The sequence below is a fragment of the Elephas maximus genome, chromosome 11, assembly GCF_024166365.1.
Source record: "Elephas maximus indicus isolate mEleMax1 chromosome 11, mEleMax1 primary haplotype, whole genome shotgun sequence".
Classification (NCBI taxonomy): Eukaryota; Metazoa; Chordata; class Mammalia; order Proboscidea; family Elephantidae; genus Elephas; species Elephas maximus.
In genome coordinates, this window is record NC_064829.1 from 39,850,689 (window position 1) to 39,878,608 (window position 27,920).

At 39.1% G+C, this 27,920-nt stretch overlaps 1 protein-coding gene across 2 annotated transcripts in view; it reads right to left on the reverse strand.

The window, feature by feature from the left end:
• The window catches only part of GAREM1 (GRB2 associated regulator of MAPK1 subtype 1), a 194,496-nt gene that overhangs the window by 117,076 nt on the left and 49,500 nt on the right, over positions 1–27,920 (reverse strand). For both annotated transcript variants that reach the window (XM_049902274.1, XM_049902273.1), the window contains exon 2: positions 16,575–16,715. In XM_049902274.1, the coding sequence (XP_049758231.1) occupies positions 16,575–16,715 (141 nt within the window). The remainder of the gene's footprint in view (positions 1–16,574; positions 16,716–27,920) is intronic.

A 27,920-nucleotide genomic window follows, 5' to 3' on the forward strand; every position in this document is an offset into this window, starting at 1 on the left:
GACCTTAACTGCCACCAATCCATCCTCTCTGGTTGCCCCCATCCTCTCGTTTACTGCCCAGCATCTAGTAGGTTGTCAATTAATATCCGAATATATTCGCAGACCTACAGCAACACCCCTTCAACGTATTCTCTCTCTCCTTCCTGGAACAGGACTCTCTACACAGTTGCCTGAACTTTAAAAAACAAAGCTGTTGTTAAAATATTGGGAAGGGAGAAGAGTTAGCAGTAGAAGAGAAATTGTCACATGCATCTATTATTTTTGGGAGGGGGTAGGAAATATAAACTTGACCTCACACATAGGCAATGTATTAAAATTCTTAACTTCATTGGCATTTTGAGAATCATTTATTATGTAGATACACATTGCAATCTGAAACAGGAGGTTCTCAAAGCTGTTTTAATTCTTTTAAAATCTGTTCATTTTAGGCATCTAAAGACATACGCTTTTTTAATATAAAGGGAGAAGACAAGAGCTGGGACATGAACAAAGCTTTACCCTCACAGGGAGAGCTTCCTTGCTGCCTCCTGAATTTTTCTGCTGTGACACAGACGGTTGCTGTCAGTCTCATGCAGTGTGTGCAGAAAGCAGTGTTGATTCACAACCTGTTTCACATTTTTTCAGCCGGGGCAACAGCCTGTTATGTTTTAGAAAGTAACTCTGACACTGATGTTTCTAAACAATGTCTGTCTGGCAGCCTCTGTCCAAAAAGTAAGAATTTCTAATAATGTAGCAGACAATCCGACTCATAGCTACCCTACAGGACAGGGTAGAACTGCCTCACAGAGTTTCCAAGGAGCACTTGGTGGATTCGAACTGCCCACCTTTTGGTTAGCAGCAGTAGCACTTAACCACTATATCACCTGGATTTCCCATCCCCAGCTGGGTACCCAAAACTGTCTCCAGGCATTGTCAAATGTCTCAGGGGAGGGGAGAGGGCAAAATCACCCTAATTGAGAACCACTGGTCTGTGTTTGGAGCCCTGGTGGCACAGTGGTTAAGAACTCAGCTGCTAACCAAAAGGTGGGCAGTTTGAATACACCAGCTGCTCCTTGGAAACCCTATGGGGCAGTTCTACTCTGTCCTATAGAGCTGCTGTGAGTTGGAATTGACTCGATGGCAATGGGTGGATCTATGTTTACAGAAAGAAAACAATTTTTTTTTCTTAAGGAAGTAACAGTCATTAAGAATTGTAGACAAATTCCGTAATACACATTTTGATTATAAGAAATCAACCTACATTATACACATCCTTCTTTACAGATGAATTTATTTATCACAGGATTGAAAATATATGACCAGAACGGCATTTTATTCAATTCGCCAAATTTTCCCAGGTTTCGACACCTAGAACAAAGAATTCCTATTGGATGTGGGGAAAAATAGACAAATTATACGGAAACCCAAATCTTACGGTATCAACATTTTAGAGACTGAGATTTGTATGCATCAATTTTTTCCTATGACCTGATCCATTACTCCACCCACATGCCCCAGTGAACCTCCTGTTCCTGAGGGAACTGGCAGGCCTAGGAATTAAAAGGTTGAAAACCATGGGTTCCAACCAGAATGAACTGGTTTGAAGCTCTCCTTCCATAGTATTTAGATGCAGTCCTTCTACTTCTGAAATCCCTGTAACACTTTGTACCCCAGGGTGTTTGTGTTTTGCTCTTTATCTTCCCACTGTTAAAGTCCCCTTGAGGGCAGTCCTTCTATCTCTCACAGCATCTAGCACAGACTTGAATAGTTTCAGGTCTCAGTAAATACTTTTGACTGAATTTTTCATCTTTAAAAGAGGTATAATTTAAGTTACAAGCATTTTTTTAGTGGGCTTACAAAGATACCTGAGAACTCCCTGGAGGACAAGTCTGGTTTTTTAATCTCTTGAAGCAGGGAGACATAACTATAGTCACCTACATTAAGGATATGAGCGCTGTGACTGCTCTAATAGAGGCGCAAACAAAATGGCGTGGGATTGTTGAATACGAAGTGATGAATTCTACCTAGGAGCAGGTGATGAGATATAAACTGGACCTTCAAGTGAACATGGAAGGGAAGGGCGTTCTAGGCCAAGTATCAGCTTGCTGTAGGGTAAAAACATCACAAAATTTAGTAAAGCAAAAAGAGTTTTATTCGACATATATTCAAAAAGGCAAAAGTGGGAAGAGGACAAAAATGCTGCCAAGAGCTAATGTCCGAGTCTAAGGAATGTTACAGAATCACCAGTAGACATTAATATCACAAATGGGTAAAATCACTGAAAGCATCACCTTTTCATCGACTGGCTAAAAACTGCTAAATCTGCTGGATGTAGGGAATAAGTAATTGCCAAATTATAGGTGAAACTCAGATCTTCGTGATATCAACCTGTTAGAGCCTGAGATTTGCATGCAACTTTTTTTTTATATCACTTGTTCCATTACTCCAGACACACTTGTCTGTGAAACTCCTGTCCCTGACCTGGTCGCCCTAAGAATTAAAAGGGTAAAAATGAGGGGTTCCACATTTTGAACTTTTGTCCTAACTACTGTCTTTATATCTCAGGGCCCAGCTGATATGTCCTTGTGAGTCCAGCTCCAACCCGGTCACATTCTTTATGCTCAAGGACAGGGAACAATGGCTTCAATATTATCTCCTAAATCAGGCTTGAACCCAGGTTTGGGTTGAGGCAACAGTGAAGATAAATGGTTTGTAGAATACAGAGAAAGAACTATTTAGGAGATAAGGCTAAAAACCTCCTTTGGAGCAAAAGATGAAGGGATTTGAATTCCAGGATGAATAATGGGAACTGTAATCTCTATGCCCTAAGGAGTCCCACACATACTCTGTGTTTTAAGAAGATTCCATTGTTGGGAGAGAGAAGAGGGTAGGAAAAACTGGAGGTAGGGAAATCAGTTAGGAGCTGTTGAAATAAACCCTGTGGGAGACAGTACAGATATGAACTAGGCCCAGGGAGATGATGAGGAAAGAGTAAAAGATAAATCTGAGATTTTTTTTTTTTTCCATTTAGCTTTTATTCCTTTATTTCTTGTCCAGTTTTCGAGGAAAACAGATTTCTTTTGCTAAATCTCCCAGGCTCATGCATATTTTTTTAATGGCTTTAATTTATTTCTCTCATTTTCTTTGTTGCTACAGTGTTTTTTTCCCTTAAAATAAATTTTGTCAACAAAGTAGGATCTTCCAAATTCTCCCTATACCTAGACTAAGAAAGTAGAGATTTTCTTTTAAATATCCTCTGTGATCTATTGGGATACTTCAGTTCTTCTAGTAGAAGCTCCCCATGGTCTCAGATGCTGGACTTCTAGACTTGCAAGTATGTTTTCATCAGGGGTTCGAAGCAGAACAAATCTGTTTGAAGCCCTGTATGGATGATTAGGAAAAGCTTCCTGGTAAAAGTGGTATTTGAGGTAGGATTTCACAATTATGTGATATCTAAAAAAAAAAAAAAATTTTTTTTTTTTTTTTTTAAATAATGTATGGGGTCCCTGGCAGTACAAACGTGCTTGGCTGCTAACCAAAAGGCTGGAGAGCCTAGTCCACGCAGAGGTGCCTATGAAGAGAGGCCTGGTGATCTACTTCTGAAAACTCAGCCTTTGAAAAACCCACGGAGCACAGTTCTACTCTGACACATGAAGTCAGAGTTGATTCTGCAGCAGTTGGTTGTTGCTGTTATGCTATGTGAGTCCTCCATACACAGAGCATGGAGTAAGGCAGGGCGGGACTGGGCCTGTGTGAGGAACAAGCAGCCTGGTGTTGCCTCACCAGGCTACCTGTGGGAGGAGAGCAGGGCTCCTGGTGCTGGGGCCCAAATGGATGCCAGGCCTAGAAGGACCCCAGCATTAGACAAAGTCTGCACTCATGAGGGAACACCCTGAGAAATTCTGGCCAGTGGCAAAATAATAACTGTACTGAGGACAAATAATCTGACAATAACCTAGGAGACTGATCAGAGGAGGAAGGGAAGCCAGTTGTGCAGCTGGGTCTTCAGACCAGGTGAGACAGGGTGAAGGTCGACTGGAAAGTAGGAGCAGCTTTGACAGGGACTGTGAGGTAGAAACACGATTAGTTTGGGGTTGTGTTAGTTTCCTAAGGCTGCCATAACAAAGTACTACAAGCTGAGTGGCTTAAAACAACAGAAATTAGTTTTCTGACAGTTCTGGAGGCTAGAAGCCCAATATCAACATGCCAGCTGGGCCACGCTCCCTCTGAAGGCTCCAGGGAAGATCCTTTCTTGCCTCCTCCTAGCTTCTGATGGTTGCCAGCCATCCTTGGTTTGTGGCTGCCTCACTCCAGTCTCTGCCTGCATGGTCACATGGCATTTTCCCCCTGTGTTTGTATCTCTGTCTTCACATAGCATTTTCCCCTTTGTCCCTGTGTCTAAAGTTCCCTCTTTTTATAAGGACATCAATCATTGGATTAGGGCCCACCCTAATTCAGTATGACCTCATGTTAACTTGATGACATCTACAAGACCCTATTTCCAAATAAAGCCACATTTTCAGAGCAGGCATGCATAGATTCGGGGGGGGGGGGTGACTATTCAACAGGGGGCAAGGAAGAAAAGGGCTCCAGATCAAGAAAGGACTGTGATTCCCATACAACTGATTTAATGAAAGTAAGTAAGCCAGGATGATGAAATAGTAAAGGTGGTAAGGAAAGACAACTATCACTGCATATTAAATTTATGGGATATAAAAGACATGAAAGGAGAAATTGAATATTTCAAATACATATGTGCCCACTGCCGTTAATTTACCTACAACAGTTTGTAATGTCTGGAAAAGAAAAACTCTGTGCTATTTTCCTTGTCTCCTGCTCAATCATCAGCTTGATTTGCTATTGGGGGCAAACCTCATGATTTCCTGTAAACTAGTTCTGACAAGTTGGAGCTACTGTATAATGTACATCTTACTAAAAATCAGCATGGAAGTGCCTGACTCTTCTCTCCTCTTGTCCCTAATGTCATAGAAGTTCACATGTCGCATGTGGTTTGTTGTTTTTCTGTGTATGAGGATAGCAGGTAACTACCTAGATTGGTAAGCAGTTTAACAGAAAGCCACCACACAATTTTGCTGGATACCAAAAGAAAACACCAAACCTGCTGTCGTTGAGTCAATTCTAACTCATAGCTACCCTATAGGACAGAGCAGAACTGCCCCATAGAGTTTCCAAGGAGCACCTGGTGAATCTGAACTGCCAACCCTTTGGTTAGCAGCCGTAGCACTTAACCACTATGCCACCAGGGTTTCCTTTGCTGGATAATGAGTCATAAAGGCAAGTGATTCGAACCCTAAGAAATGGAATGGAGTGAGTTCCGAAGTTTTACTAGCATTGCAATTAGTTTTGGAACTCATTATTAAGTCCGTTTCTACAAAGAAGAAAAAGCCCAAATCAATTTCTACAAGCTAAAAGGGAACCTTTTAAAATATCACACTACTTCTTGGAGGTATAAATCCAATATGGAAATCAAAGTATGAAGTGAGACAAACTCATTTCTATCCATGCTATAAACACTCCATTAACAGTGTGGTCACAGGCAGCCTGTTTGAACTTTCCACCTGGTGTTAACCACGCTATCTCCTAGGCTAAATTATACTTGTGTTTTTTTCGGGGTTAGCCCTTTCAAGTGCCAATTTCCCACTGCGTTTTACCTACATCTTAGTAGAAAGGACAGAAGACAGCAGCCAAGGAGTTTTGAACCCCAAGTGTCATTCCTGTTTTGTGCCAGGTTGGGTTTTTTGTTTGCTTGTTTGTTTTAGTTTTGTTTTGATCCTAGATTTTCTGTTTGTATATTCAGCACATGATTTGCAAGTATTCTAACAGCAAATATGGCGAAATGTGAAAACTGCCATCAAGGAATTTTAAGTTTTAGAAAATGTATTTTACTAGCTTTTCTAGAACAATCAAGAAAAGCCACACAGTGTGGCACCAAATAACTTTCAACTGTATTTGCTCATATTCCCCCGTTCCATATCTCTCATAAAACTCTTGTTTTAAGAAGAAAATTAAAAACAAATTTTTTTTTTTCTCAAGTCTTAACACACACACACTTCTACCTTTCCCTTAATCATTATCACCCACTGGGCCAGCCCAGAAAAATTTGCTACAGCTGTCTGTGAACAATCAAGCCACCAAAGGAAGCCACTAGTTGGGACGGTTCCACTACGTTGTGAAAATAGGATCATTTCTTCCTGAGCTCACCCTTCACTGGGTTGTTGCCACAAACACTTAACAATAGAAGGAAACAACCAAGTGAAAGGTGAACTTTCACCCCTACAGAACTTACAGCCCCCTTTCAGAATATAAATAGGATTCAAGAATGGAGGCTGAGTAGCTTTGATAAGAAGAATACCACTTCAGAGTTCTACAATACAATTAACTTTGCTGCTGGTTGCTATGTCATACAGACAATTTTCTTCCTTTTTATTACAAAAATGTTCAAACATATAGAAAGTAGAGAAGGGTGTAATGAACACACATATACCCTTCACCTAGCATTAACAACTTTAACATATTACCATATTTCATTCATTTTTATCTGCTTGCTTTTCCTCACATATTTTATAATAAATTATAATCACGTTTCAGCTCTATAAATAATTCAGTATGCATCTAAAAAAGGAGTACTTTCCTTCATAACTCTAATTAAACTATTACCACATTTAACAAGGAGCCCTGGTGAACAGTGGCCAAGAGCTCGGCTGCGAATCAAAAGGTTGGCAGTTCGAATCCACCAGCTGCTCCTTGGGAACCCTATGGGGAGTTCTACTCTGTCCTGTAGGGTCACTATGAGTTGGAATCAACTTGATGGTAAACGTTTTTTTTTTTTTTTAAATTACCCTTAACAAAATCAAAATAATCCCCTAATATCATCTCTTCATGGATATCATTTATATCCAAATTTCCTTGGGATGTTGTTCTTAAACAATTAGAACTGAGACCAGAAAGCTATACCAAAGATTGGTGACAAGCCTCAATTCATTCTTCTACCAATGGTAGATCCTTACATGATTTCTTTATCCTTGCTTTAACACATCAGGATGAGTATCACGTGTGAAAGATACATCCACCTTATATCTGACCCCAAAACTGTGATGTTGTTGTTAGCTGCCATCATGTCGATTCTGACTCACAAGATCCCATACGTGCAGAGTAGAATTGTTCCATAGGGGTTTACAAAGCTGTGACCTTTTGGAAGCAGATCACCAGGTCTTACTTCCAAGGTACCACTGGGGTTTTTTGTTGTTGTTGTTGTTTGTTTTTTTTAGGGAATCTGAAAGCAAAGCTAGTCAAATGTGGTTGGGGCAGGGAGGAGACAATCCTAAACAGTTTAACAATAATCTACAACCCTCAAACCAATAATAAAACCAAACCTGGTGCCATCGAGTAGATTCCACTCATAGCGACCCTACAGGACATAGTAGAACTGCCCCATAGAGTTTCCAAGGAGCGCCTGGCAGATTCGAACTGCTGACCCTTTTTTTGGTTAGCAGCTATTGTGCTTAACCACTACGCCACCAGGGTTTCCAAACCAACAATAGGACATAATAATTCAATCATTAATAAGTGGAGAAGGAGAGAGCATCAAATGCCTCTAAAGGAAAAAAATGGCAGACACAATCTTCCAGATACCAGGCTACTATACCGCTCAATTAGTTTCTGCTTTTTTTCCCTTCTGAATCATTCCCCTTAGCCTAGAAAGATGCCTCCAACTCCATTATTTTTAAACATGATATATTAAAAAAAAAAACTTTTACTCTTCTGTTCTCTCTCGTGGCGTCCCTGTAATATGAAAAGTCTTGACAAAATAGTTGATCTTTGCCTTCTGTCTCACCTCCCACTCATTTTTAATGCCCTTTGTAATCTAATTTTCCTCCCTTTCATTCATGGAGACTGCTCATATGAAAATCACCAATTTCCCCTTAAGCACCACAGGAAAGACCCTTTTCCCAGACCTCCAGCCTTTGACACTGATGACTTTCCATCCTGAGGGTCCCCACTCATGGCACTCTCCTGGACAATCACCTTCACCGTCTCTGTTGTCTTCTTGGTAATTTACACAGAGATAGGAATGTCACCTCTAGGCAGGTGACTTGTAAATCTGGAAAGGTCAAGGTTTATATGCCTACTTCATCTCATAGGGTTATTAGAATACAAGTGGGCAGCTGTGTTTGAAAGGAAAGAAAAGCCGAAGCTTTACTCAGTTTACCAGTTAATCTAACAATCTCTCTTCCCTAGGATGGTTAGAATGCCTTCCAGGTGTCTAGCACTTTCCAAGAAACAATTGGGGTGGGGGGGAGATCTCTGAACCTCAGTTCCCCCTTCTGCAAAACGCAGGTAATAATAGAACGCACCTCATAAGTTTGCTGTAAAAGTGAAGAACCACTGTGACCTAAAAATTCCATCATAAAAATGGAATTAGATATTATTTGTTAGATATCTAATATTTATTAGTGGCAAAACTGGCTGGGATAACGTTCCTTGGCATAGTATATTAGTTCTTAGGACTTTTTAAAAGAAGTTTTGTTATTTTCCATTTTATCATATTAACTTTATCCCATGTAGCAGAGAAAGTACTCAAAGCGTTGTTCAACACTAGTAGTTACTTTGGTAAATGGATGATTCATGCTAATTAAACTCACGACCCAGGAGAATAAAATTAGCTTGTTTCAACATTTCCTTTTGTTCAGTAATTACAATTCCAGGTTATGTTAAGATACCACATTACGATAACTTTGCCCGAGAGACAGACACTGTACATCCCACTAAAAACAGGCACTGCCAATATAAATCCAGGTGCTTGCTGAACGAGGGTCATGCAGACTGCATAAGCAGTTCTTACCAACACTGTGCTCAAGAGTCACTGATTTCTGTACATACTGCAACCTGGAGGGAAAGTACTGAAATCATTTCAGCTTGGTAGAGATTCGCCGGATTTGCAGGATGATGAAACTTTAAAAATAGATGCCAAACGTGGCTGGAGTTTATCTCAGATACTTAAGTTGCAGCAATCTGCTCATCCATGATGATACCAAGCTGCTTGCCACTGAATGATTTAAATTTTCATAAACCCACTCAGAATTCCATTATTTCTCAAATTGGTGGATCCCCTCATGTTATTATCTATTTGGTTTATCAATACTTTGTCCCTATGGAGGGTTTTTTGCTGGCTACCTGGTTTTTATGAGAGAGGTGAGAATGAGGAGCTAACATTTATTTGGTACCCATGTGCCAGCATGGTGTTCTGTTATTTACACAAATGCTATCTCATAGAACCCACACAAAATTTCATAAGGTAAATCTCCATTTTATAGATTAGAAACTTGGGGTATAAGAGGTATGTTAGTTATCTAGTGCTGCTGTAACAGAAATACCACAAGTGGATGGCTTTAACAAACAGAAGTTTATTCTCTCACAGTCTAGGGGACTAGAAGTCCAAATTCAGGGCACCGGCTGCAGGGGAAGGCTTTCTCTCTCTATCGTGATTCTGGGGGAAGGTCATTGTCATCAATCTTTCCTTGGTCTAGGAGCTTTCTCAGTATAGAGACCCTGGCTTCAAAGGACACACTCTGCTCCTGGCTCTGTTTTCTTGGTGGTATGTGGTTGCTCTCCTCTCTGCTTGCTTCTCTATTTTATCTCTCAAAAGATATTCACTCAAGATACAACCTAACCCTATAGATTGTGTCCTGCCTCATTAACATCATAGAGGTTAGGATTTACAACAGAGGATTATCAGATCACAAAACAGAGGACAACCGTTCTAAGTGTTTGACCCACTCTGGGCCACAGAGACAAAAGGAACTTGATGAATAGATATGTGAATTGTAACTTAAAAATCATTCATTTACAGAAACTCTTGGCTATAATTAAGTTGTATTAGTTTTTTACTTTTATTTTAAATAAATGTTTCTTATTTAATAACTGGGAAAGCAAGCTGAGTTAGCAGTATCAGATAAAGTGCCAGACAGTAATATAGATGTTCTGAGGATGCAGAAGGCAGAGACATTCTTAGGTCTGTATTGTACTTTCTCAGGAAATCTTTGCCCTTTTGGTAGCAATGAGAAGTTGGGGAGTTTAGATAAAATTTGTTTGTGATATGCTTTGAATAAAGCTTGTGGGAAAGCAGCAGTCACTTTTCTAAACATTATGCCAATTTTTCTTGAGTGGTTTTTCTGCTGTTAACAAAAATAAGTGGTGCTGACTGAACACACACTTTCTCTTGGAATCTATTATTTGCTATACCAAGAAAACCCTTTTTATCCAAGATTTGAAAGTTATTTGCCAGAATGAATCAAGTTTTTATTTTTTCCTCCCAGAAAACACCTCATAATTTCAGAATTCAGATTAAGGTGTCTCTTAACCCCTATTTGAGGGTATAGTTCTGGTAAGAACTTTGAGTCTCCTTTATCTTTTTTCAAAATTCTTTGAAATGATTTCTTTTCATGTGAGGAACTGTGTGAAAATCCCTGATATAGAATCTGGGAAAAGCACTCTGAATAGTGATTTCTTAAAAATGCTCAGTTTTACTACTTTCTGGAATATGCCTGAGTAGAGCTGTGTACAGCTGCCCAACTCCAAGGGATACCATTTACAGAGACAACAAATTGAGGGATGTTGCTTAGAACCGCCCTGACTGAAAATAGTATATTGACTGAAAAGAATGGTTGCCACCAGTGCCAGAAAATAAAGACACACTCAAAAAAACAAAAGAAGTGAGCAAGCCAAAGAGATACATGTGCCAGCATGTACCCAAATGTTCCGATTTAGGAAAATTTGAGCAACAAAATCAATAAGGATAGTAATATATTAAACCCATTTGATAAAATTAGAATCTATAAGTCCATACTAATAAAAGTGGGTATGTAAGTCAGTACGTAAATAAATGGGAGAGAAGGAAAAGCTCTTCCTTACAGTAGAATGACAACTAAGAAGTAAAAGAAAAAATAGAGTTAAGTTAGCATAATACCATTTTGCCAACTTCCTAGCAAAAACTGAATCGGACAGAAATCATTAATGGCTGCTCAACTGGGGTGGGGATGGGGTGGGGGAGTATTAGAGAAGGAATAGGATACTTACAGAGTCTCGAAGTTATCTCAAGTTCCTATTAATCACAAAAATAAATGGAAATTATACATATATAAATAGTTATCTATATAAATATCCATATATATGTATAATTTTATAATTATTTATATCATATAAAATCATATTTAAGACCAAAGGGTCAACAGACATTTAATATTTACTTATAAACCTATTATTTTCAGTATAGAAAACAGATTGACACTCATGCCCATCCATTCTATATTAGATGATGAGAAGGTTGGGGGGAGAGGCAGGGAGATTAATAAGTAAACAGAAGTGAAACAACTAGAACAGAAATAATGAGAATGCTGACACAATGTGAAGAATGTAACCAATGTCACTGATTATTATGTCTAGAAACTGTGGAATGGGAGTGGGTTTTGCTGTGTACACTTTCATTAAAAATAAAATTTAAAAAATAGTAATTATACAGCAGAGAGTCAGACAACACCTTAAGTGACCAAAATTAACATCATTAATAAAGGCCAAGCGGACATCTCTTGCCTCCAGATGCAATTCCTAAGAGAGAGACATACCATCACCTACGTAGTAAACCCAACCTAATCACAAGGAGATGAAGAAATTCAAATTAAGGGCCATTCTATAAAACTTGCCTATATTCTTCAAAAATGTCTAGAACATGAAATACATGAAAGGCTTCCAGATTAAAGGAGAATAAAGAGACTTAACAACGTAATACAATACGTGGATGGTACTCTGAAGGGAAAAAAATGCAAGAAAGGGCATCATTGGGCAACTGACAAAATTGGAATGTGGACTGTAGATTAAAGTGTTGTTATCACTGTTGCCGAGAGTACTGTGGTTACATATCTTGGTTCTTAGGAAATACATGGTGAAGTATTAGGGGGCTATATGCTGCCCACTCCCAATGGTTCAGAAAAAATAAATGTGTGTGTGTGTATAAGAGAGGAGAAAAGAAATGATAAAACAAATGTGGCAAAGTGTTAAAAATGGATAAAACTTGGTAAAAGGTCAGTGGTTTGAATCCACCAGATGCTCCTTGGAAACTCTGTGGGGCTGTTCTACTCTGTCCTATAGAGTTGCTATGAAAAATGGTATATTACACTACTGCAATCTCAAAGTAAAAAAGTTGAAAAACAAGACCCAAAAAAGGCTGCCAAAACAATTTTGTGAGTTCAGACTACTTTCATGAGCGTAAAAGTAATTCAGCTTGCAATCTGTCCTGCAAAATGAAGTTAAATCCTTAGAAGGGCTTGTTGCTATCATTCTCATCATCATCACTGTGAACATTTATGAAGCACGTTACTGAGTGGCAAGCACTCTGACAGATGTTTCACTTGCGTTATTTCTTTTAATCTTCACAACTACCCTAAGAGAAAGTCACCATAATTATCCTCACTTTATAGATGAGGAAGTTAAAATGTAGAGAGATTCTGCAACAACTTGTCCAAAGGTCAGACAATAAATAGCAGGACGAGAAATCAAATGTGGTCGCTTGATTCCAAGGCTGATAGGCTGTACCACTAAGTTAAACTAATTTACATTATTAATTGCTTATTAATTTTCCTCAGAGTGCCAGAGCTTAATCTCAACCCAAATAAAATTCTGACAAATTAGTAAAATATTACTAAAGAGACATAACTGATATTTTTGGTCTCTACAATTTGTGCTGTCTTTCAAGGTTGACTTTGGTACTAAATATGTTCTTACAAACAAGGTCCTTATCAGGATTCACAAGTCTCAGTTTTACACTGTAATCAAAATGCATTATCTTCTTGTATTTCTGTTATTAGCCTATAGATTTTTTTTAAAGATTAGTGTAGCACTAAACTGGTCTGTGTTTATAAAGCAAGTTTCTTGGTGTTATCTTAGTATGTGAAGCCCAAAACACTATATCTATTTGTAAGTTAAAATTTCCACCTAAGCTTCTTGCTGAAACAATTTAGGAAGCCTGCTTAGAAAAGAGACTGACATTTATGACCATCTATTTTATTTTGCCAAACATTAAATGATCTTGTAAAACCCATTTGATTCTGTTTCAAGTTTGTCTTCCTTCAATATATTTTCTCTCACATTTTATGTCAAGTGGTGTGATCATAATGCCCATGTTTCCCTTTAGTCTTAGAACCTCAATTTCACTTTAATATATGTTCATATTTAATTTGCAACATGATACCTGCTTAAATATACTATGATTGTCCATACAGACAAAGAGTAAGCTGCTAAACATCTATCTATATTCCCAGTGAAAGCTGAGTGGCCGTTAATAAAAAAAAAAATACATTCCAAACATTAAAACATTTATAGGCATTTGCAGGTGTTTGAGGAAATTTTATATACCTTCTAATCACCTGACACCATGGATGTCCATTTCAGAAGGATGAGTTTCTAACCTTGGCTGCATACTTGAACTACTGGGGAAGCTTCTAAAATCCTGAGCCCAGCCTACACTCCAGAACAATTAAAATAGAACTTCTAGGTTTGGGACGCTGGCATCAGTCATTTTGAAAGCTTCCTAGGTGATTCCAAATGGGAAACCAAAGCAGAGAAGGGAGACTGCTGACGCATCATGGGGTTATTAACCAATGTCATAAAACAATAGTGTACTGTTTAATGAGAAGCTAGTTTGTTCTCTAAACCTTCATCTAAAGTACAATAAAAAGAAAAAAAAAATTATATATTTTGTGTACAGACCCAAGGGATTGACAGAGATATTTTAGAATTGGTCTTTCTTAGTAAGGATGTATACCCCAACTGGAGAGTGAAGATATGTGAATATATAGGTAAAGATAACTGAACAGAAGATGGAGGATGTGTGCCAAATGAATGTGGTATACAGTCAACAATGGAGATCATGCTGGGATGGGACGGGACACCTGCACCCTTCTGATGCAAGGACAGGCTCTGATAAGCAGCATGGCTGTGGAAGGCAACTTCAGCCGGGGGATAGCATAAATGGAGAAACACCCGGCATATTCAATAAAAGTACCTAGTATGTTAGTATGTTCAGTGAGCATACAGAGAGATGACTAACCTACCTAGAGTGGAAGGTTCACCCCTCAGAGTAGAGAAAACAGGTTTGGAGAAGTAGGCTAGAACTGGCCTGTGCTTCGAGGGCCTTTGACAATAAGTCAAAGAAGCCAGGGACAGTATGGCATCTCTGAAAGAATTTCAAGAAATGATAAAATGAAAGTATTCTTTAGGAAGACTGATTTGACAGAGCTATTCACAGCAGTTTTGGGGGAAAGACTAAAACTCAATCTATGAACAGATTAGGCAAAACTGTATACATGATGAAGTACAGCTTTACACTTTTCTTTTCAGCTGGGTTTGCTAAAAATGCACAGATCTTACCAGTTGTAGGAACCACCCACAGGAGAGACAGAGCAGCCTGAAGAGCTAGTCTTATTCTCTGCCCCTATGAGAACTGTCCCTTTTGCTTGGCTCCCAAACTCACAGTTGTAATACACCACTCCTCACTTATCCACATGGTTAGGTTCTAAAGACCAGTTCCTCATGCCAAAATAGAGGACTTTTCTTTTTTTTCCTGTTTTCAAACCATCTATTTGTCCAAATTTTTTTATTTAGAAAATAGGATCACAGAAATAATAACAGCTAAGATTTTTTTTTTTTTTTAATTTTTTTTTTTAAGATTTACTGATGCGCTCATTCAACACTGTGAGGAGTTCGGTTATGTATTATTTCTCTGCAGAGAAGGAGGCTTGGAGAAGACCAAAGCTGGATAAAGCTGGGCTGTGTGACTGGAGGGCCCACAGCTTACCTACTTAACCTTCCTCCTGTGCTGGGTCAGAGCTTACCTTGCGGAGTGGCCTCCAGGGCTCCACTCCCATCCCTGCAAACCCCCTGCCCTGTGGACACTAAGGTTTGGGGCCTCCTGTGAGGGTGCTGGGAGACTGCATGCCAGGTGCCACCAAGGCCAGGTGCCACCGAGGCCAGGCGCCACTGAGGTGGAGGCTTCAGACCCAGTTCGGCTCACTCTGGGATATCATTAAACTCGCATGCATTTCTTCCAAACTCCCTCTCTGATGCCTCTTTCTTTCCCACTCCACGGCCAGTTTGAGCTGCAGGGCCTCAGCCCGCATAGGAGCTGGGAACCCAGAACCGGGGCCAGTGTTTCTGCCCAGAGGCTGTGGCCACCATGCCCTCAGCCACCATGCCCTCAGCCACCATGCCCATAGACACCATGCCTGCACCCTTGTTGACATTCAAAAGAGCTGAACAGTAGATTTTTTACTATTGTCTTAAATGCAAACTGTAGCATACCAAGATAGTGGACAGGTAAGGAGTAGGTGTACTTTCTGCAGGTATGTGTTCCTCATTTTTTCCATGAAAGAACTCTTAGGGCTAGGGAACATATTCCAGAACAGAGTGCCTCAGGACACACGGATTCTTTCTTTAAAAAATTTTTTGAAAAAGTAGAATTTTTGAGAACCTGAGTGATCCCTGGTCATATGGGCGATTGGTAAAGACTTGTAGGAATCAAAAAGGGCATTCAACTATTCATTCAATAAATATTTATTGAAGACCTATCATTTGCTACTGTTCTAGGCAGTGGGACTATAGCAAGGAGCCTTTTCCAAACGGACAACTCTCTGGGCATTGTAGAGGTCTCACTCAAAAACACAGCAGAAGCCTAAGGCTATGCCATTTATAGCTAGCTGATTAAAGTATACAACTCCAGACTCTTAAAAAAATTATTTTATTTCTGTTTTTGTTGTTGAGAACATACACAGCAGAACGTACAGCAATTAAACACTTTCTACATGTACAATCCGGTGACATTGATTATATTCTTCGAGTTGTGAAACCATTCAGCTACAGACTTTTTAAACAGTGAAAATTAGCAGGGAAAAGGTCAAGACCCTTTATAAAATACACTATAAGCAACAGAAAGAAATTGTAAGGTAACATCAGCTTTTTCAAAAACTGCATTTGTTTAACATAATGGAGTTCAAAGTGAGGTGAGAAGGCAGGTATTGTCCTCAATTAGCTAAAGGAGGAACCTCAAGGCAGTGAGGCCATTTCAGCTGCCTGGGCTCAAAAGGCCTAGATGAAAAGATGGACGGATCCAAGTTACCTGAACTTCCAATCCAATACTTTTAAAACCACACTGCAATGCCCATTTATAGTCTCTTGTGAAAACACTGCCTCAAAGTCATTCACCACAAGACTTTCCAGGCTGTGCACATTGGTTATTCATAGATATAGCCACTTGGAAGCTTAGGGGTTGGCTACAGGTATTGATTTTAATTCCAAGACCAGAGAAGCTCGCTGTTTGTAAAATTTTTATCTTATAAATATCTAATAAGAATTTGAGTTTAAGGACATGCATTACTTACAAATACCTATGACAAAATTAATCTGAGATTTCACTGGTAAATAAAATGAACAAACAACTCCTATTTTCCCACTACTGAAGAAAAAAATGAGCATATCCAGTCCTCTTCCTCTCTCCAACTTTTCTTGTCCCTTAAGAAGAGTCTTACCTGCGTAATGTACCGGAATCTCGATCTTTGGCCCAATGACATAGTGACCCTCCTCCAAGCTATGGGCAGTGATGGTCGTCCACTGACGGCATGAATGAATCAGAAGGTAGTCGTTTTCCCGTAGCCCTTCTATGCCTTCGCCTAGAAAATGTAATTTTTACATGAGAAACTTAGAATTCATATCCGCTTACTACATACTCTGCCGTTAAGTTCCCTTTGTTAAAACTTCACTAAGGCAGAAGTATTCATCCCAACCTGAAGTAAAGTTCACCTCTGAATTGGCAATTAAAAGTATTCCACACCAACGTGCCAATGTACGCAGGATTTCATAAAAATGTTTTCTACTTATTTGCAAACAAATTTTTAAATACCTCGTTGTATCTAAATGTTTATATTTCAATGACAGTAAAACGACTACTTATTGGGGGCCTACAATGTATTTATTAGGCAATATACTAGATGCTTTGAATATACAGGTATCCCTGGCTTTTGATGTTTGCTTTATGGACACTTGGTAAAACCAAAACCAAACCCGTTGCCATCAAATTCATTCCGATTCATAGCCACCTTACAGGACAGAGTAGAACTGCCCCATAGGGTTTCCAAGGAGTGCCTGGTGGATTCGAACTCCTGACCCTTTTGGTTAGATTTTAAACTCTTAACCACTAGGCCACTAGGTTTTCTCTACTTGGTAAAACATCTGCGTACCTGCATCCGCCGCCGTTCTACATGGCGCCTTGACCAAGCTCCTCCTTTCAAATTCCTTTTCTTTTATCGACCGACCCAGTCATATCCAATCAAACGCCTGGTGACGTATAAACGCACCACGCCTCGCGCGATCCCAACCTGGATTTATTGCCCCCGCGCAGCTCAGGTCTCAGGCTTCGTCGCGGACGGGTGATACACATCCTGCTCTCCTGTGGATGTGAACCCCTGCCCTTCGACCCAGCCCTAGTTGCCACTGCCAGCTAGGCTACCGGGGCTGCCATCATCACCACCACCTCTCACCTTCCAGTGAGCTCGCTGTCTTCCCGATTCTGGTAAGTCAAAGTACGCTGTCCATGTTTTATTTCTACTTTATGTAGGCTGTGTATCACATCATTCCTGCTTTTATTGTATGGAAGTGTTATTTTAGGTTTTATGTGTTATTTCGTATGATTTGGTAAGGTTATTTTTCAGATCTGGGAATGCTCAAAAAATTTTCCCATATGAATCAGTGGTAATTGCTTCTTCGCTGTACGCCATTTTGGCTTCTGGAAGGTTTCATAAAAAAAAAAAAAAAGGTTTCATAGGAACGCTAAATTTTTAGATAGCATGGGAAACCTGTATTATTTCATGTAATGTAGTAACTTTATGAGGTATTTTTCCGTCTTTTCAGATGAGAAACAGCAAGGTCCAGGATGTTAAGTAACTTGTCTAAGCTTACAGACTTACTAAGCCAAAAAGTGGCGATTCAAACTTAGGTCAGGCTGATTCCAAAACTCATGCTTTTAATCATTATACTGTAACTGCCAAATGAGAGCATTGGTGGCTTAGTGGTAAAATTCTCACCCTCCATGTGGGAGACCAGGGTTTGATTCCCAGTCAAGGCATCTCGTGCAGCCACCACCAATCTGTCTTGTATACTGCTATGATGCTTGACAGGTTTCAAGGGAGCTTCCAGACTAAGACAAACTAGGAAGAAAGACCTGGTGGATTTACTTCCAAAAAAAACTCACAGTGAAAACCCCGTGGATCATAATGGTCAGATCCATAACCAATCGTGTGGGGGTAGCATTTCATTCCATTGTGCTTGAGGTTGTCATGAGTCAAAGTGGAAGTGGGGTAATTTGCATGTTTGTAATTTTAAACTATTTCTCATTCATTTATCCAACTATTATTGAGTATCTTCCATACAGAAGGCAATGGGTGAGTGGGCAAAAACATAAAGAAGATTTGGGCCCTGTATTCAAGAAGCTGACATTCTCCTTGGTGAGCTGGGTTCATAAGTAATTTTGCATAAAGTAGGACATGACTGTTGCTGCATAAGAGGAACAGGGAACCTAGGTTGGAGGTAGGAATTTCCAACAGAGAAGATAAGGAAAAAAACTGGAATATATAATACGGTCATTCCTTGATGGACGAGTTAGGTCTCAATGAAAGGGAGGCAGTGGGAGCCAGTGACAGATTTTGGATAAAAGAATGCCTGAAGCTCTACTTTAGGGAAATTAATTCGCAGTACCCCGAAAGATGGATCAGAGGAGGGAGAAAACAGCCATGAGGTATATGCAGGAAACTCAGAGATAAAACACACTGTCATTCAGGGAAAAAGGGAGAATTTAGTTTTCTGCAACTAAATTGTTGTATCATAAAAACGATTTTAATTTTATTCCACAGTGGGTTCTAAAGAGGCATCTGAGAAACAATTGCAGCCAAGCAAATCCAAATGAAAATTTTACTGTTAAATCTTACTGCTAGCTGGTGTAGTAAACATTCTAACAAGAGGATTCAGAATTATTTTCAAAGCCACAAAGTAGTAAGAAACCAGTGCCTATTTTTGAGCGTGTTTTTTTTTTTAAACAACCGAACCATGTGCCTGCTTTAGACAAAATGTGAGCATCACAAAAATTGTCTAGAAATAAAACTTAGCATAATCATTTAAAATACCCTAAGGTAGGCCACTAGTAAAGATACTATTGTAAATGAATTCACAGACAATTTTTTTGTGATAAAATTATCCGGTTGCTTAATACTATGTAGAACATACTAAGATTTATATGCTTAGCTCAATGGTGTAGTTACAAGAAGTCTTAAAAAAAAAAAAAAAACTGTGTTAAATTCCAAAATATGTTAGTGTTATCCTGAAATTCTGCCACAACTCTTCTTTCTGCTGCCTTGGCTTTTGTGCCAATATATTTTCTGGAGTCACCTTTCTGATCTCTCCTGTTACCTTCTCTCAGCTTTTCCCCCTTTATGTTAGCCATAATTCCAGGAGTTAATCAAGATTCCACCTTTAGTCTGTATACCTTTCCTCTATCCTTTATAATCTTATACAGTTCTCAAAGCTTCAATTAGGTATAAACTCCCAAATTCTTGCTACCAGTTGCTAACTTCTGTTTTGAGCTCTGATTCCGGACTTCTGCCTTCTACACATTTCTACGTGGGTGGTCCTCAGCCATTCGTTATGGTATCATACATTTATTTGACAAACACTTACCGAGGTTCAACAATGTCCTAGGACCTGGTAATATAAGAGGGAAACAAGTACCTGCCCTCATGGAGATGACCTCTTAGCTGATTTTCATTCTTCAGCCTCTTTAAATACTGCTGCTAGAAAAATCTTTAGAAAATACAGCATGGCAAACTGAACAACCAGAGTGGAAAAAATGAGAATGTTCACATGTTGTGAAGAATGTGACAATGTCATCAAACAACTCATACAGAAATTGTTGAATGTGAACTTAAAACTGCTATGTAAACCTTCACCAAAAAACACAATATTTTATATATACACACACACACACACACACACACACAAAACCTAAAAGACAAAACCGAAATAGCACCATTGTTTTTATTCCTCAGGTCCTAACCCTACTAATTCTTGAAATACCAGCTCAAATGTCATCTTCATGTAAATTTTATGATCCTAATCCTTTCATTTAAACTGTATTGGATTTTGTAGCTTTGTTCATATTCTTTGCTTAATTTGTAAATTTGTTTTAGAGCTGAGTGCAAGGAACTTAGGTTGACATTTTTTATGTTTATACCTACCTATAAACTATTCCTCATTCACTTATCCAACCAACATTTATTGTATATTTTTTATGCACAAAGCAATGGAAAAGTGGGCAACAATATATGTAAAATTTGGTCCATATATTCAAGAAGTTTACATTCTCATTGATGAGATATATCCCTAAGTAATTCTGTATGAGGTAGCACTTGGTATGTCTAAAAGAGTTCAAGTAGTTACATAACATCTGCCACAGTAGAATCCAAGTTTCTACTAAGTGCTTTTAAAAAAGAAAAAATGAAGACAAATTGTAAGTGTACTAGATACCAACTTAAAATGTTTTGATACTAAGACTGCTGAGCTTCCTATTAAATTTGGGGTGAATACAGAAAATAAAACAGATACATACCCTTTTTTCCCCCCTGCCATTCTCATATCACATAGAGCAACAAAATCAAGAAAAGAAACAGCTGATTATATGTGATTTTACATGATTCTCTTTAAGTTGTGTGATGATTTTGGCAGGTAGTGAATTAAAGTGTATTTGATTTTCCACATTTGTGTGTCCTTGTTCTCGGTGTTGAATTTCACAGGAGTAACAGGCTCAGTCGACATCACGGGACTGTATCTCTACAGAAGGCATGTGCTTTTACTCTTTTCAACTCCTAGAATATGACTTTGGATTTTGCATATAAAAAAATCTCAAATGTATAATCTGATATCGTTGACTTTTCTTTTTACAATAAGCTTTTATCTCTGAGAGGCTTGGTTTCTTCTCAGCACCTAAATAGAGTCCTATCTACTGTGGATACTCAGGTATTTGCTGACTGACTGATAAGACTCCATTGAAATAGTTTGATATGTTTATAAATAAGAAACCCTGGTGGTGCAGTGGTTAAGTATTCAGCTGCTAAGCTGCTAACTGAAAGCTCAGCAGTTCGAACCCACCAGCAGCTCTGCGGGACAAAGATGTGGCAGTCTGCTTCCATAAATAGCCTTACAGATCCTACGGGGCAATTCTCCTCTGTCCCACAGGGTCACTATGACCCTGTGGGACAGTTGGAGTCAACTCAATGGCAGTGGGTTTGTGTTTAAGAGTCAGATTTACTGAACTTGGTATTGTTTTTCTCTGTTATCGCCATAAGTTATTCTTATGTTACATAGCTAAATTTATCAACAATGGGTAAATTAATAGATTCTGTGATTTCTGTTGCCACTTAGTACAAATCTAACTCAACAACTGTGCACTTTTTTATTTTACCAATGTTAAAGTAAAGCTGGTCACATGATGACACTGTACTTTTACTTCCTCATTGGTAATAAGTTCGTTAAAAAGTTGTCGTTGAGTTGATTCTGATTCATGGCGATCACAAGTATGTCAGAAAATGGCTGATTTTTTTGGAAGCAGGTTGCGAGGCCTTTCTTTTGTGGCACCTCGAGGTGGACTCAAATTGCCAACCTTTCAGTTGGCAGCCAAACGTGTTAACTGTTTGCACCACCCAGGGACTCCTTGGTAATAAATAATGTTACTTAATTTTAATTTTTGTACTTACTAGACTTTACAATCCTTTTCACGTAGAAAGAAAATTCAGTTAAATACTCAAACCACTGCATTTTTCTTACAACTTAAAAAATTTTTTTTTAACATGTCCAGTGGCAGGGGCTGATTACCAAACGTGTTCCCTCTTCTTTCTGGGTGCACGGTAGACTATGTTGCTGTCTTTGCAGTTAGGTGTTGCCATGTCACAGAGTTCTAGCCAAATGAGGTGTGAGCAGAACGGACACTATCTACTTCCTGGCCTGGCTCTACCATGAAAACTGCCCACAAGCCATCCTCTCTGCTCTTTCCTCAGCCAAGAGTTGACTATTAACTCCTAGGAAGACCTTGGAACAAGCTGATGATAGCACAGCTGCCAGCTACCTGCCTGCCCATGACCTAAACATAAACTTCTCCTGTGATGTAAGGCCAGTGACCTGTTGTGCTTTTCCTTTGTTACAGTATGTGTTTGCCTACCTTAACGAAAATATCCATATGCATGATCTTGGACACCAGCAGTCTCCTTATTATAGTGGTTACGGAGCTTTTGTGACAGAGGCTATTCTTTCCAAGTACTCCTCATACATGAAAAAGCTACCTTCGCTTACAAATTTACCTTAACCTAGCAAAGTAAGGTAGTAAAAAAAAAAAAGTATAGACTAAAAATTCCTTTCCTCATTCTCTTAGTTATGTTTCAACCTATAAACTGAGGGGTATAATCATGTTATTTAATTACCACCCTCAGACATTTCCAGTGAACAAGGTCCTAGCTGTTTTACTGTCTCCTGAACAAACAACAAATATTTACTGGAACAACATAACAGGGCATTGTGATAATAACTTCTACTGTCCCAACTGATTATAATCTAAATTACATGGTGAGGAAAGAAAGTATGTATCGGGGGTGAGGGAAAGGGAAGGGCAGGAAGAAAGAGATACCATAGCAAATTTCTGTAAAGCAATGAAAAGAATAATCATGAAATCACAAAATTAAAATGTTGTCTGTAATGAAAAGGCTGTAAGGTATTCCAAAAAGGAAGTCATAGAAGGGGAGGAAAATCCTGGAACAATAGCTAATTGGCAACTAACTAATTAAGAGGGAGAAATTATACAGCAATCAGGATGTGGTTACGGGAAATCACTAAAGCACAGGTAATAATTTTGAAATCAGTGGAGACTGAAGAATCCAAAATTTCTTTAGTGGAAAAGAGAGTTCTAAGAATAAGAGAAGAAAATGCTTTTAACCTAATGGGAAATGGTTGAGGTGTTATAAGAAGGTGTAGGACCATCAAGGAGGGAAGCTCCAGAAATAAAGGTATCAATCAGATAAAGGCATCTGAAGCTACTTGATCATAAGACTCTCCTGAGAAGCGCAGTATCGGTAAAAACAATAAAACTTTTGGGGACAGATAGCAAGAGAGCACAGAAAAAGTGAGTGTCCTAAATCTGGGTAGGCAAATATTTTAATATTTAAGTCACCTATAGCATTCTGTTACCCCAAATGCCAAACAGTAGAATGATCCTACAGTTATGTACATGCACCCGCACTTCACTGTGCATCCAGTTCAAGAATCCAGTACATTTCTAGGAGCTGTTTTTTTTTTTTTTTTTTTTTTTTTGACACATTGTGAACACTAAGGCATACCTTGTGGTTTAGAGAAAGGGCTTCAGAAAAAAAGAAAAAAGTACAAATAAGGGCATTACTTAGCTACTTGGTCCTGTTCTAATCACTTTTTAAAATGAGGACCTGTCTACTTGTTTCAAGTCCTATCCTTCCTTCAAAGTCAGTTCAACCCAGGGCTTCTAACTGGTTTGTTCCAGTCTGAGCCCCTGCTGATAATTTGCATTTCTAAGAAGTTCCCAGGCAATGCTAATGTTGCTGGTCAGGGACCAATTCTGGAAACCAATAGTGGAGCAGTGATTCTCAAAATTTATTATACATAAGAATCACTTGGGGATCTTGTTCAAATGTAGATTCTGATTCAGTATATCTGGGGTGGAAGTGCAAATTCTCAGCAGGGGTTTGAACCAGAACAAACAGGTTGGAAGCCCTGGATCATCCATCCTTGTGTGAATGAGAGGCACTCACAGCCTGAGGAAGGCAGTGGTTCTCACCCTTGACTGCATATTCATTGCAATCACGTGGGTAGTGGTGGCGGAGGAGGGGGGAGTCAAATCAGGATCTTGGGAGTGGGACCCAGGAACTTGCATCTTTTGAAATCTCAGCTCTTCTCATGTGCAGCCAGGGTTCAGAGCAGGACCAAAGCATTAAGAGCAGGAAAGCTGGAGACTTCACCACCCCCCCCAGCCCCCTTCACTGGCTAACTCAGTTCTTATACCTGTTATGAGAAGGTGGTGAGATCGTACCTATCAGATGCCTATAAAGGACTTGCGGCATAGTAAAGGGGTCTTCGGGTTGTACAAAAGGTTAATGCACTCAGCACCCAATCAAAAGGTTGAAGGTCCAAGTCCACTCAGGAACCTTGGAAGAAAGGCCGGGCAATCTACTTCTGAAAAATCATCCATTGAAAACCTTACGTAGCACAGTTCTACTCTCCACACAGAGGGTCACAATACGTCAGAGTCGATTCAATGGCAACTGTTTAAGCACTTCCAAAGCATTATTACTATAAATATTGTCCCCAAATATCTTGGGTCACAGGATTCTCTCAGACTACTGAATATCTGTAGCATTTCCTGTCTGCTTTATTCATTTTATAGTAGTTCTAAGTTACCCTGTGTTATTTAACATTTTATGAATGTACTTTAGATCTTCACCATTAAGACTATGGGATTCTTGGACACAGACTTTTCATGTCTTCTTTCCAAACCAATGTCAATCACACAGCTGCTGTCAGTAAACCACTGATGACAATGAATCGGCATAGTCCGTTTTTACTCTTCAGCTACCAAAAATTGGCACAGATAACTGTCAGGTGAAATTAAAGGCATTTTCCTCCTTTTTGCTTATGCAATTAAAAAAAAGCAATTCTATTTTCTCCCAACTCTTTGTATTTAAGCCTTTTCTCTGAACAGATTAGTTCAGGGTGACAGGAAGCTTTTCATCAAGGATGACTGCACACTTAACTACAACTACAGTACTATCAGTTTTTGTTATGATTCACTTTAAACTAGAAGAGTACAAGAGATTACTAGTCAACCACCAATATCCTATTCATCCTTTGTTCTCAGTATCAGTCCCCTTAAGTATCAGCTGGGCATGTGCCCCCTCCCCCCAGAATAGAGACAATACAGAGCACTATCCCCAGCCCCACAGCAATTAGGTGTAACAGTATCTCTTAGTTTTATCCAGTGGGATGTAGTGAAAGTGGTGTGTAGAACATCCAAGATGTATTTTTTTAAAAAACATCTTTAATATACCACAAATTTACTAATTAAAATGTATGAAGTAATGGTTTTTAGTATAGTTACAGAAATGTATAATTACCGACACAGCCTAATTTTAGAACGTTTTTATCATTCCAAAAAGAAACCTTGAACCCTTTAGACGGCATTCCCTATTCCCACCCTGAGCCTTGCTGTTGTTAGGTGCTGTTGATTCAGTTGCAGCCACTGTGTCAGTCCATCTCGTTGAGGATCATCCTCTTCTTTGCTGACCCTCTAATAAGCATTATGTCCTTCTCCAGGGACTGATCTGATAACATGTCAAAGTATGTGAGATGAAGTCTCGCCATCCTTGCTTCTAAGGAGCATTATGGCTGTACTTGTTCCAAGACACATTTGTTAATTCTTCTGGCAATCCACGGTATATTCAATATTCTTCACCAACACCATAATTGAAAGGGGTCAATTCTTCGGTTTTCCTTATTCATTATCCAGGTTTCCCATGCGTATAAGGCAATTGAACATACCATGCTTCAGACAGGTGCACCTTAGTCCTCAAAGTGACATCTCTGCTTTTCAACACTTTGAAGAGGTCTTTTGCAGCAGATTTGCGCAATGCAGTACATCTTTTGATTTCCTGACTGCTGCTTCCATGGGTGTTGATTGTGGATCCAAGTAAAACGAAATCCTTGACAACTTCAATTTTTTCTCTATTTATCATCATGTTACTTATTGGCCCAGTTGTGATGATTTTTGTTTTCTTTATGTTGAGGTGCAATCCATACTGAAGGCTATAGTCTTTGATCTTCATCAGTAAGTGCTTCAAGTCCTCTTCACTTTCAGCAAGCAAAGCTGTGTCATCTGCATATCGTAGGTTGTTAATGTCTTCCTACAATCCTGATGCCACGTTCTTCTTCATATATTCCAGCTTCTCACAGTATTTGCTCACCACACAGATTGAGTAAGTGTGGTGAAAGGATACAACCCTGATGCGCACCTTTCCTGACTTTAAACCACACAGTATCCCCTTGTTGTGTTTGAATGACTGCCTCTTGGTCTATGTACAGGTTTCTCATGAGCACGATTAAGTGTTCTGGAATTCACATTCTTCACAATGTTATCCATAATTTGTTATCATCCGTACAGTCAAATTCCTTTGCATAGTCAATAAAACACAGGCACATGTCCTTCTGGTATTCTCTGCTTTCTGATAGGATCCATCTGACATCGGTAATGACATCCCTTGTTCCAGCTTGTGCTTACTAGCAGTTCCCCGTAGATGTACTGCTACAACCACTTTTGAATAATCTTTAGCAAAATTTTACTTGTGTGTGATATTAATGACATTGTTCGGTAATATCCACATTCTGTTGGATCAACTTTCTTTGGAACAGACACATATATGGATCTCTTCCAGTGAGTTGACCAGGTAGCTGTTGTGCAAATTTCTTGGCATAGATGAGTAAGCACCTCCAGTGCTGTATCCATTTGTCAAAACATCTCAATTGGTATTCCATCAATTCCTGGATCCTTGTTTTTTGCCATTCCTACAGTGCAGCTTGGACTTCCTCCTTCAGTACCATCAGCTCTTGATCAGGTTACCTCCTGAAATGGCTGAATGTCAACCAGTTCTTTTTGGTACAGTGATTCTGTATGCCAGCTTCTTTTGATGCTTCCTGTATCATTCAATATTTTGCTCACAGAATCCTTCAATACTGCAACTTGAGGACTGAATTTTTTCGTCAGTTCTTTCAACTTTAGAAACGCTAAGCATGTTCTTCCCTTTTGGTTTTCTAATTCCAAGTCTTTGCACATTTCATTACAATACTTTGTTTTCTCAAGCCACCCTCTGAAATCTGTTCAGCTCTTTTACTTCAACATTTCTTCCATTTGCTTTAGCTACTCTACATTCAAGAGCAAGTTTCAGAGGCTCTTCTGACATCCACTTTGGTCTTTTCTTTATTTCTTGTCTTTTTAATGACCTTTTGCTTTCTTCATGTATGATGTCCTTGATGTCTTTCCACAACTCATCTGGTCTTTGGTCATTAGTGTTCAATGTGTCAAATCTATTCTTGAGATGTCTCTAAAATTTAGGAGAGATATGCTTAAGGTCATATTTTGGCTCTCACAGACTTGCTCTAATTTTCTTCACTTCAACCTGAACTTGCACATGAGCAATTGATGGTCTGTTCCACAGTCGATCCCTGGCTTTGTTCTGACTGATGATATTTAGCTTCTCCATCGTCTCTTTCCACAGAGGTAGTTGATTTGATTCCTGTGTTTTTCTTCTGGCGAGGTCCACACGTATAATTGCCATTTATGTTGATGACAAAAGGTATTTAAAGTGAAGAAGTCGTTGGTCTTATAAAATTCTATCATGTGATCTCTGGCATCGTTTCTATTATCAAGACCATATTTTCCAACTACCAATCCTTCTGTGTTTCCGACTTTCATATTCCAATCATCAGTAATTGTCAATGCATTTTGATTGCACGTTTGATCAGTTTTAGACTGCAGAAGTTGGTAAAAATCTTCAATTTCCTCATCTTTGGTATTAGTGGTTGGCACGTAAATTAGAATAACAGTCATATTAACTGGTTTTCCTTGTAGGTGTATGGATATTATCCTGTCACTGACAGCACTGTACTTCAGGATAGATCTTGAAATGTTCTTTTTCACAATGAATGCGATGCCATTGCTCTTCAATTTGTCATTCCCAGCATAGTAGACCATATAATTTTCTGATTCA